The 12234-nt window shown below is 38.8% G+C and overlaps 1 protein-coding gene across 1 annotated transcript; it reads left to right on the forward strand.

Annotated features, from left to right (window-relative positions):
- Positions 1–805: 805 nt before the first annotated feature.
- On the forward strand, positions 806–11492 carry LOC104227266 (mitogen-activated protein kinase kinase kinase 1-like). Its single transcript, XM_009779483.2, has 9 exons — positions 806–2123; positions 6307–6385; positions 6474–6536; positions 6828–6985; positions 8158–8230; positions 8456–8515; positions 9586–9696; positions 10559–10773; positions 11144–11492. Exons 1-8 carry the CDS (start codon positions 937–939, stop codon positions 10748–10750), a joined length of 1923 nt encoding a protein of 640 aa, XP_009777785.1. The 5' UTR covers positions 806–936; the 3' UTR covers positions 10751–10773; positions 11144–11492.
- Positions 11493–12234: the final 742 nt, after the last annotated feature.

Raw genomic sequence — 12234 nt, forward strand, 5'->3', positions numbered from 1 at the left:
TACATCAATTTGGGCCATGAAAAATTGGCCCAGTCCGGTTTCAACTTAAAACAAAACCTCCCTTTTTTCCTTGTTTAGCTTCCTTTGATTTTTAATTGAAATCCTAACTTAAAATCAATTTTTAAAATTAAACCTAGCTTACTAATTAATCAACTTATCCCTAATGAAAGAAAATTATCAAATTAAACTAAAAGCTAAAAATATAAATACGACCCTTGTATTTTTGTATTTTTTATTTAATAATGCATTTTAATAACGTAATTAAATTCTAAATGCAAATAAAAATTTAAAATACTATGCAATAAAGATTTGAACATTTTTATGGCATTTTTCATGATTTAAAAATATTAAATATGCATAAAAATACAGCTACAACGTAAACAAACAATTAAAAAGGAATTCCTAAAAACTCTATAAAATCAAAATAGTTAGAAAATTTATTTTGTGGATTTTGTAGAAGTATTTTCTAGGGGCAAGAATTACGTGCTCACAAACCCCATCGAACGGAAAGGAAAAAATGTGTTTAGTAAATATAGTTTAGGAGAATGTCTATCAAAAAATCAATTTTCTTGCATCAATATTAATCAAGATTCAACTATTATATAGTTAATTATATTTTAATCATTACCTTAATGATATTATTATTATAATCCATATATATTAGTCCGTTAACACGCTGCCACGTGGCACTGCGTCAAGATTTTACCCTTTCCCTCCGTGCTTTACTTGAAAAAGGTGAAAAAGCAGCGAAAGATCCAAAGTAGCAATCAGCTCCAGTGTGTTTTGACAAATGCAGTCACCGCCGTCTCTTCTGAATTCCTCATTTCTTCAATATTATACTACCATCTCCTTCTCGAAGTTTCTCTCCCAAACTTACGTATACGTACATGTACGTATGACCAAAGGTGAAGTCTTTCTGTGTGTGAAAATTGAGGGATGTATGCGAAGCAGAAGAAGCTAAGGCCTCGACTTGACCGGCGAAACGCCCTAAGGAACGTCGATTACGACGCTTCACAGTCGACGCCGTCATCTCCGTCGTCGTTCGAAGATCAGCCTACTCACCGGACTCGGTCGCTTGACCTTTATCCTTTGACCGACTGTACAAGCTTCAGAATCGACGGTGTTGGCGGTGAATTCGACGTTATTTGCCGCTCTTTAGGGCTTTCAGGTCCTGAAGACTTTGCGATTCCTGTAGCTGCTTGGGAAGCTCGGAAACCTTGCTCCCGTTCTGACCGTTTGCGCAGCTCTCGTTTTGCTGATTCCCGCCGTGACTCTGATTATAAGCTCGAGACCTCAAATGAATCGAACCGCCGGTTAAATGATTCGCCGGAAAATGTGATTGAGGTTTCGTCTAGTGAATCGGAGGAAGAGACCAAACCATGCTCTCACTCGGACCGTTTCAGCTCTGAGAATGAGTTTGAGAGCTCGGATGAGGTTTCTGACAGTGTTAGAAATGGTGTTAGGGTTACTGTTGGCGGTGAATTGAATCACGGTTTAAATTCTTCACCTGAAAATGGGATTAAGATTAGGGTTAGTGAACTGGAGGATGATTATTTGCCTACGGATCTGAAATGTGGAATTAGGGGTTCTAGGCCACCAAGGCTGGCTTCTCCAGCATCGCCCGTGGACGAGTTCACATCTGCTTGGGATTTTATCAAAAGTTTTGGTCCTGCAGATGATGAAGATATGGTTTCACCGTCACATGTTGAGAGCACTTCCGACGACATACTTGGAAACGAGCAAGTAGGAGACATTATTGCTAAGAATGAAGAGCGTAATGAGGATTTTGTAAAAAGTGCTTCTCAAGTATCACAGACAAGCTCAGAGTCTTATGTGGAAGGTGTAAGAGATGCTGCTGAGGATGTTCCAGATTTAAACTCTAAATCACAGAGTCATGGTTCCTACAGCCTTATATCGAAGACAAGCTCCAAATCACCTAGTGGTGAATCCACTAGCGCTGTCTCAAATATAAGCTCTAACTCACAGAGTGATGAATCCTATACATTGATTTTGAAGCCTGTATATTCTGTTTCTCCAAATGGTTCTCCCAGTATAAAATCTTGGCAAAAGGGAGATTTTCTTGGTAGTGGGTCATTTGGAACCGTGTATGAAGGCTTCACTGAGTAAGTGATTACATTTTTACGTCATTCCTTTTCCACACACATGAATAGCTATTGTGTATCTTAGAGCTAGGTTGCTTGCTTATCCGCAATTTGAAGCTAAGTTTATTTGGACATATCTTCAACAAATTGGTGCTATTAGACTCTTCTGGGGAAAACAACATTCTCAGGTGTATATTAGCTTCCTCACCTTCTGGCTATCTCTGATCAGAAAAGAATCATGATATAGTTCTTTATCATGATCTGACTAGTATTCATGATTAAAGATAAAGCCACGGGTTAAATTTTATTAGCAACAGTGTAAAAAATTGCTTCACCATACCAAGGGATACATGCTTCTAGATCTAAGACCATACCAAGGGATACATGCTTCTAGATCTTGTAAGGCATAGAACTATCTACACTACCAACACTGCTTGTTTAGGCATCAACTCCAGCAATAATCAATAAAGTCTGAAATCCTAAAAAGAGGATCGGATATTTTGTACTATAAATTCGTAAAGCAGAATATCTTGATTTTGGGAAAATAAAAGATGGGAAGCGAGAAAACCTTTAGAAAACCATAGACCAAGAAAGGTGATAAAGGATTTATATGTTGATCAAATTTAGCTATTTAGGCCTAAGCGTTGATTCTTTGACACATAGGAGAAGAATCCATATGATAGGTAAGCCAAAGCTCCCTCACTCCAGCTGCTTATAGTAAAGTGAACATGCAAGTATCAGCTTGGGCATCCAAACTACAATATTTATTCTTATTAAAATGGAATCTTTGTTCTGCCCTTTGTCCTCTTGTACTTCTTGATTCCTTGCATTTTCAGATAGACTGCGTCTCCTGACATACATTCCTCTTTGTCATACATGGTTATATTTATGTGTGTGTGTGTGTGTGTTTGGGCGGGAGGGGGAAGGGTGGGGGTGTTCTAAGACCGACAATTAGCTACTGTAAGATTTAACATCTATCTATCTCACCTTGCTCCTATACTCCTACGGAGCCGACAGAAGGAATGATCTACTCATCTTATTTCTGTGTGTGTAATTTTGTATGCTTAGGGAATCTTCATATTCCTAACAAAACCTCTAGTACAGACAATCTTCATTTTATAGAAAGCGATTTTCTTGGTTCAATTTGGTGTGACTGCAATAATGTTCTGAAGGTTGTACTGGTGGTGAGCTTACAAATTTCTGGAAGGGCCTGCTAGTGGGGTTTTATGAGAGTCCTTAGTTGTGGATGGGGTGATGATTGAGGGAGAGGAGGAGGGAAAATGGGCGATAATGGGGTTTTATGAGAACTTATACAAAGGGGAAGTTAGTTGGAGGCCGACTTTGGGGGGAAATAGAGTTCAACCACATAGGCGAGGGAGACAACGAGTGGCTAGAAAGGGCTTTCGAGGAGGAGGAGGTACACGAGGTTGTGTCTAGTTGTGCTGTTGATAAGGCCCCCGGGCCTGATGGTTTCTAGATTATTTCTAAAGTGTTTTCCAACAGACTTAAGAAGGTTCTTGACGTGACTGTTTCGTCCTCCCAAAATGCTTTTGTGGAAGGTAGGCAGATCCTGGATGCTGCTTTGGTGGCAAATGAACTTGTAGACTCCAGAAGGAAAAATAGAGAACCCGGCTTACTATGCAAGTTGGACCTTTAAAAGGCTTTCGACGATGTCAATTGGGAGTTCTTGGATTTCATTATGATGCGGATGGGGTTTGGGGCAAAATGGAGGGGATGGATCAAGTTCTGCATTTCCTCAGTCAGATTCTCTGTCTTGGTTAATGGCAGCCCGTGTGGTTTCTTTGGCAACTCTAGGGGTCTCAGGCAAGGTGACCCTCTATCCCCATGCTATTCATTCTAGTGATGGATGCTCTGAGTAAAATGATGGATCGTACGGCGGGCGGAGGCTTCTTGAGAGGATTCTCAGCTCCGATCGGGGTGCTCAGTGCTCGAAGAGTCTCTCATTTGCTCTTTGCGGATGACACCCTGGTTTTTTGTGATGCCGATATAGATCAGTTGACCTACCTGAAGCAGGTCCTGCAGTGGTTTCAGATAGTATTAGGACTCAAAATCAACCTCGGCAAGTGAGATTTTTGATTCTCAGCTCCGATCGGGGTGCTCAGTGCTCGAAGAGTCTCTCATTTGCTCTTTGCGGATGACACCCTGGTTTTTTGTGATGCCGATATAGATCAGTTGACCTACCTGAAGCAGGTCCTGCAGTGGTTTCAGATAGTATTAGGACTCAAAATCAACCTCGGCAAGTGAGATTTTTTTGGTGCGTGAGGTTGCTAATATTGATGCTTTGTCTTATGTTCTCGGATGTAAGGTGGGCTCCCTCCCCTCTACTTACCTGGGTTTCCCTTTGGGCGCGTCGCATAAGGATACTACGGTTTGGAATCCAGTGATCCAAATGGTTGAAAAAAGATTAGCAGGTTGGCAGAAACTATATTTGTCAAAAGGCGGTAAGGAACAACAACAACAACAACCTAGTATAATCCCACTTAGTGGAGTCTGGGGAGGGTAGTGTGTACGCAGACCTTACCCCTACCCTGGGGTAGAGAGGCTGTTTCCAAATAGACCCCCAGCATCCTTTCCTCCAAGAACTTCCCACCTTGCTCTTGGGGAGACTCGAACTCACAACCTCTTTGGTTGGAAGTGGAGGTTGATTGCCATCAGAGCAACCCCTTTTGTCTAAAAGGCGGTAAGGAAGTGCTTATCAAAAGCACTTTATCGAGTATGCCCACCTATTACTTGTCCCTGTTGCAAGCGCCGGTGAGCATCACAGAAAAACTGGAGCGGCTTCAAAGGAATTTTCTTTGGGATGCGGCGGATGGAACTAGAAAGTTTCATCTAGTGAATTGGCAGACAGTCATTTCCCCAAAGAAGTGGGGTGGACTTGGAGTAAAAGATCTTAGGGTATTCAACAAAGCTTTATTGGAGAAGTGGCTGTGGAGATTCGGGGTAGAAGAGCATGCCCTATGGACGGAGGTCATAGTAGAAAAGTACGATTCCACGGGAGGGGGTTGGAGGACCAAGGCAATCACAACACCTTTCAGGTGTGGCATGTGGAGGAGCATCATGAAGAATTGGGAAGCATTCAATGGCAACATCACTTACAGGGTGGGAGACGGGAGGAGAATCAACTTTTGGAATCATAGGTGGTGTGGAGAGGATACTCTGAGGGTCTCATTCCCTTACGTCTTCAGAGTTTCAAATCAGAAGGAATTGATGGTCCAACAGATTCGTAAGGAGCATGGAGGGGGTAGTATGAGACCTTTCATTTAGAAGGAATATGCAAGATTGGGAGATAGCGGAGCTCCAAGATTTGTTGACACTACTATATGGGCAAGACAGGCCCCGACCATCTTGTGATTCTTGGAGATGGGGTTTGCGTGGTGATGGTTTGTTTACCGTAAAGTCCTTTTACTAGAGTATGTTGGTGAGAGAGGAGGCCACTTTTCCATACTCCTCGATCTGGATTCCTAAGGCGCCCACAAAGGTGTGCTTTTTTGCATGGCTAGCGGCGAGGGGTGTGATCTTGACTGCTGAAAATCTTCGAAAGGGAGGAATTACACTTGTTAGTTGGTGCTACATGTGTAAAAACTCAGGGGAAGAAGTTGATCATCTTTTGTTGCATTGCCCTGTGCCCTCGGCTTTGTGGAGGGCAATCCTGAATCTTTTTGGTGTTCAATGGGTGATGCCAAGCACTGTAAAGGAGATGTTATATAGCTGGGCCGGTTTCCGTAGAAGAAGAAATCAAAAGGCGTGGAAGTTCGTCCCGTTAGCTCTCATGTGGATAGTTTGGGGGGAGAGAAATAGGAGAGCTTTTGAGGGGATTGAGTCTCCTTTTTCACATTTTAAGAATAGTCTTTTATTTTTGATCGCTTTTTGGTGCACTCATATAGCCCCTACTTGTATAGTAGATTGGGCGTCTTTGGTAGAGAATCATGTTCTGATGTAAATTCTCTACTCTTTGGTATACTTCCTGTATACGGGAGTTCTCTCCCTTTTGATTAATACAATTTACCTTATCAAAAAAAAGCATATAACTTCTAATATAGTCTTGTTAGTTAAACATGTTAACTTAGGTCTGAAAGGACATATTTCAACTCTAATCTCCTTTACTCCTGTAATAACTCATCTTTCTTCTAATAAGTAAAAAAATATGATTTTTAAATTTCGTTCCTTATTCTTCTGCACACAGTGATGGATTCTTTTTTGCGGTCAAGGAAGTTTCGTTATTTGACCCAGGAAACCAGCAAAGCCTTTATCAATTGGAACAGGTATACTTCTGCATCTATTGGCCATTTCACTACATATCTTTTGGCTATTATTTTTCCCATTCTCCTAGCACCTTGTTTGTTTGTGCAGGAGATATCTCTTCTAAGTCAGTTTCGACATAAAAATATAGTTCGCTATCATGGAACAGAGAAGGTATGCTATCATATCCGGATTATGCATCTTCTTCAGATTTACTTCGTTTTTGCTGTGTAAGTTAGATTATAGTGAAACTGTGCTTTACATGGACAAAGGTACTATTAGATGGTTTGAATAGAGAAACTCTTTTCTGCAGTTGTTTAGGTTAGTTGAGAGTTGGATCGTTTAATTGGTAGCATCATCTGCTAAATGGAGATCTGATGACATTGATCTTGTAACGACAAACTTATGAGAAAATTATTCTTCTCATATTTTACTTACAAATTCACAATGTTCTTCTATCTTCAGGACGAGAGCAAACTGTATATCTTTCTTGAGCTTGTTACAAAAGGTTCACTTGCAAGTGTCTACCGCAAGTATCGCTTGCGTGATTCCCATGTTTCAGATTACACCAGGCAAATTTTGAGTGGGTTGCATTATCTTCATTCCAGAAATGTGATTCACAGGTGATACATATGTTCTCTCTACATTACTGATTTGTGGTCATTATGAGCAGTGACCAGTGTCTTGATTCTTTGCTGAGATGTGTGCATGCGAACTTATCTTTCCATCGCTAGAAGACCATTTAGTCATCAATCGTCATACCATGTTTCTAAATAAAATGACTTAGGTCTGAGTGGATTATCTGTGGGCATTTCTTGGTTGGAATATCTTGCTGTGATATCACCAAGCTACAGCATTATCCTGGTATCTTCATGTGAGCTGAAGTTGGCACAAATAATTATTTCGTCTTCATCAAATCTATGAAGAAGACTATCATAGGCGGATCGATAAGTTTGTGCTTTCTGCATTTACATTCTCGGGGCTTTAGGTTGTTCTGCTCGAGCACCAGAATGCTTACTCAAGAAACTAGAGGAAGAGCCGGAACTATTTATCTTTCTTTAATATGATAGGACAAAAACGTCTGATGGATATGCCATTTTGTTGATCTGCTTTCCCTAGCAGCTGTGTGCTCTTTTCCGAGAAATTAGAGAGAGAAGGGAACTTCTTCTCTTTCTCAATATGGTAGGACAAGGACTGCAGATCAATATGCTCATGGAACTTACCTATCAAAATAATAATAATAATAAATAAAAGAAGAAGAGGCTCATGGAGTGGTATTGTCTATTGGAAACATCCTCTCTACCTTCACAAGGTAAGGGTAACGTCTGTGTACACACTACCTTTCCAAAAGGGTAAGGGTAAGGTCTTTACCTATCACTATGTGGGATTATACTGGGTATTTTTTTGTTGTTGTTGCTCATGGAGTGGTCTTATTGGGGAACTTTTGGAAGGTGTATGCGATGTGATGTGCTTGTATGAGCGCATTTTAGATGTGGTCCTTGCAGCTTACCAATAGCTTTGTTCCTCCATATCTGCAAAGAACTCTAATTAGGAGGTTGTCAAATAAGTGTTGCTACTGGCTTTGGTAAAAAGGAGGATGATTGGGGGAAACAGGATCTAATAGCTGTTAGCCTGTCATGTTGTTCTGTACATATCAGAGTGGTCAAAAAACTTTTCTGTGAAAATAATATCTGTATGACTAGTGAGAATCTGGAAAGTTCAAGTACATTTTACATGATGTCATGGAAACTTCTTCTTTCTTATTCTAAGATTTCTATTTATGCTCTTCTTGAAGGGACATTAAGTGTGCCAATATTTTGGTGGATGTTAGTGGTTCTGTGAAGCTTGCAGATTTCGGACTGGCAAAGGTGAGATAGTTATGCAGTCTGTAGTCTTTTCCTTTAGTTGGTCTTATATCAATCAATCAACTAAGTCTTAATCGCGAACTAGTTGAGTCGGCTATATGAATTTCTCTTATTTGTTCCACTTCTATTCACCCTGGTTCATTTTGATACCTAGTTACTCTGTCTCTTGAAACAAATTAAGACCTCTCTATTTCCTTCAGTCTTGTAACTTGCTAAATTTCTTTACAGGCAGCAAAATTGAATGACATAAAATCTTGCAAAGGAACTGCATTCTGGATGGCCCCAGAGGTTTGTCCTGCATCAGAATTTCTTGAAACTTGGAAGTCTATGATTCCTACTCCCCTCCCCACACCCCCACACCCCAAAAAAAAGAAAAAATAAAAAAATAAAAAAAAATTGCACACCATAGATGTGCATGCCCAAAAGTAGTTGGGGTCATGGAAAAAGTAGCGGATACAATCTTTCAGCATGTACAATAAGTTGATGTTTTTTTATCTGCCCCGCACTCCCTATGCAGACTTAGCACAGAATAGCACACAATGAAAGAAAAAGATCCATATAGGCGATATCAGTTAGTTGTGAGTAACGTTTAGTTCAATAGGAGTCTTTTAGTTTTGTTAGAGATTAGTACGACAATAGAAAATGTAGAGAATGTTTGGTACTAGATGACCTAAATTTTCAAATATTTGATTGATAGGGGTCTAAATGGAACTACATGGTTAGCGAGGGTTCCTATAGCTGATCTAATTAGCTTGGGATTTAGGCGTAGTTGCTGCTAGTGCCTCACTCAGGGGTTTCTTTGCCATTCTAATATTCATCCTGTATCGACGCATTTTGTTGTTCCATTTAAAATTTTAATTCATTTTCAAAATAAATAAAAAAATTAATTCATTTTAATGAGAAGCTATTACATAATGTTCTATAAGTGGTCGCTTAGGTTTGGTAAAAGATAGATACATGCAAGTTGCACATGTCTATGCTGTAAAGGATGTGTAAAGTGTTGTAAAATGGCACAGTAGTTTGGATAAAATTTGCTTGTGCAATTATGTAGCTAACGAGATACAACGTGACCATTTAGGAGTAGATTTTCATGTATCTTTGCTGAAGCAAATGTCTGTTGGGAGAATCATAACACTTCTAGTTAATCTGCCTAGGAGATGTTGTCGCATACTTCACCCATTAAGTTTGCCATATTAAAGATGATTTCCAGGTGATCATATTGTTGATGATCAAATTTACTCTTTGCTCTAATCTGTTTGCATTTTTTTCTTATTGTTTGAGTGTAGTAATATAGTAAAAGAAAGAGTTCTAGATATTTACAAGTTTGGCTCATAAAATTTGTCTTTGAGCTATTTCAGGTCGTTAATAGGAAGAACAACGGATATGGGCTTCCTGCTGATATATGGAGTCTGGGTTGCACTGTCTTAGAGATGTTAACTGGCCAAATTCCTTATTCTCACTTAGAAGGGGTATGTTATAGCTCAACAATCGAATTTTTCTGTATGGGAATTGCAGCACTTGATTTATAACATCTGTTTTGTTTGAGTTGGAGTATGGGAATGATTTGACCCAATTCTAAAATTATTCTCCTGCTTGTTTAATGTATGAAACCACTGAAAGTTATAGCCTAAAGTCAAATAGGAGGTTATACTTCATTTTTAAAAAAAGGGTCAAATGAGGTTATTATGAACTCAAATGCAAAGCTTTAGTGAAAATTATATTTTGAAGAAATTTACATTCACGATCTAGTAGTAGACAACTGCAGTGAAGCAGCTGTATGTTAATTTTATGCTTTCTCTTTTGACTGCCAGTATAAATTTTCCTGAAAATATTCTTCATTCAGCATAAGCGTTTATTAGTCTTTTTGCTCTTTATTTTTCCCACGTCAATTGTAATAGATCTTCTGTAGCTGTAGCTGATCTAAAATTCAGAGGCAGCATCTGTTGCATGAGATTATAAAGCCAGTCTAAGTCTCTTATATTCTTGGAAAAAGTTTAACTAGAAATGTGAACAAACAATATCTCATCGAAAATGTTTTTTATTGTTTAAATTCTTATTATATTGTTGTCTGTGATTTTATTTTAGAATGTTAGTCCTGGTAAATACCCTAATTATTACAACAATATGAGTCCTGAATGACGTAGTTTCTTATTGCCAAAAGGAAGACATTCTGAATGTTGTTAGATGTTACTTAAAACAATGGCACTTCATTAAATATGAATAGGCAAAGAAGAAATAAAATATGGTTTATGGCTTAGAAAAACCTCTAGTTTACCTCAGGTATTGCGGAGATTCACATGTCAAACTCTTTTTCATTGGTTTGTGCGACAGATGCAAGCACTGTTCAGGATAGGTAGAGGCGAACCTCCTCCCTTACCAGATACGTTATCGGCAGAAGCTCAGGATTTCATAAATAGATGTTTGCGAGTTAATCCGAATGATCGGCCAACTGCAGCTGAACTACTGGAACATCCATTCGTAAAGAAGCCACTGTCAAATTTCTCAAGTCCTGCAGCCCCATAAATTCTGCTGTCAATTGTACTGAGGTAAATACCCTCTTCATCTGTCAATTTATAGGGAGTTCTACTCTAGTTCTGTCTTCCTATCCACAAACTCAGGAGGGAGGAAAGTTTATATGGGAGGGGATATGAAAATGCTTTTTGGTAGCATTGAGAAATCTTACTTCTTTATAAAATGGGCTTATAAAAGACTATTGAGTTAAGTTTCCCTTTGGGAAGAGACAAACGTTTTTGCTTCAGCCTTTTCAATCTCACAAGTCACCTTAGACTTGAGGTCCACAATTAATTCTTTACTGCCACTCTTAGAATTAGTATTCACTGTTAAGGGAAAAATTTAAGGTCTATTATGTATGTCAGCATACTCTTATGTCTGCAAGTACTGATCTGATGCTTTTAGGAATGTGCAAGCCAAGGATCAATTTCAAATGAGATGCTTGTACAGCGAATTGGTTTGTGTAGCATCCGAGAAGTCTTGTGAACTGAAATTGCAAATATTTGGACGCAAGCAGTTGAATGCAGATGGGCTGGTATGTTGCAAGTAGAATGAACAACAAAGTTCATATGTTGCGTTTGTGCTTGGACGTGTTCTATCTTATCCAAGATAGACTGTAGATTATTAGTGAATGAGATGATAGATAACCTTATAAAGGAAATTGTAAATAGTCGATAAATGGTAGTAGTATTTGTTTGCTTACACAAGAAAAAAAATGATTGCAGTTGAAAATGAAAATGCTTCTTTTGCTGTATTTTCCCCGCTATGTTAGATGTGTAACATGCGATGGACTTGGTTAAGTTTCATCGTTGACCTTATCTGAAGGAAGACGAAGTAACTGTTTGCCGATAATTGTGGTATGACGCTAAATCACCATAGAAGACCACTAAACTTTGAAAATCCAATTCGAAAAGTGAGGTTGGCTTGGTTTAATTGATCGGTTAAAGCTACTGTAATATACCCTGCTAGAAAAGTCGTTTCCTAGTTCAGTACTTTGACTATTTATAATTCTCTCTCTTTTTTATCATTAAAAAATTCTCTGTCCCAGTAGTATTATAGAGGGGACATATGGTGTCTTTTATCTACTAGGATGATAATGGTAATTGAAGTGGAACAGGAGCGCTGCAATTCAATCATTCCTGGCGATGATTCCCCAAAAAGCAACTTCAGCTAACTAGCTCGGCCACAGGAAGTTGGCTACCGGAGTTAATTTGAATTGTTGGCTAACCTGGTGCCAACTGCCAATTTTGAGCCCGTTTGGACATAATTTTTTTCCCCCCTTTTTTCCAAAAGAATTTCACTTTTTTTTGAAAGCAGTGTTTGTTCATAAAACTTTCAATTTTCACTTGAAGATGCATTTTGAAAATTTTCGAAAATTTTAAAAACTCCAAAAAACTGTTTTTCAAAATTTTCACTCAAATTACTCACAAAACTTAAAAAACAACCCAAACTGAATTTTATGTCCAAACACAACTCTAAATTTCACATATCATTTT

This window comes from Nicotiana sylvestris, chromosome 1, assembly GCF_000393655.2.
Source record: "Nicotiana sylvestris chromosome 1, ASM39365v2, whole genome shotgun sequence".
Taxonomy (NCBI): domain Eukaryota; kingdom Viridiplantae; phylum Streptophyta; class Magnoliopsida; order Solanales; family Solanaceae; genus Nicotiana; species Nicotiana sylvestris.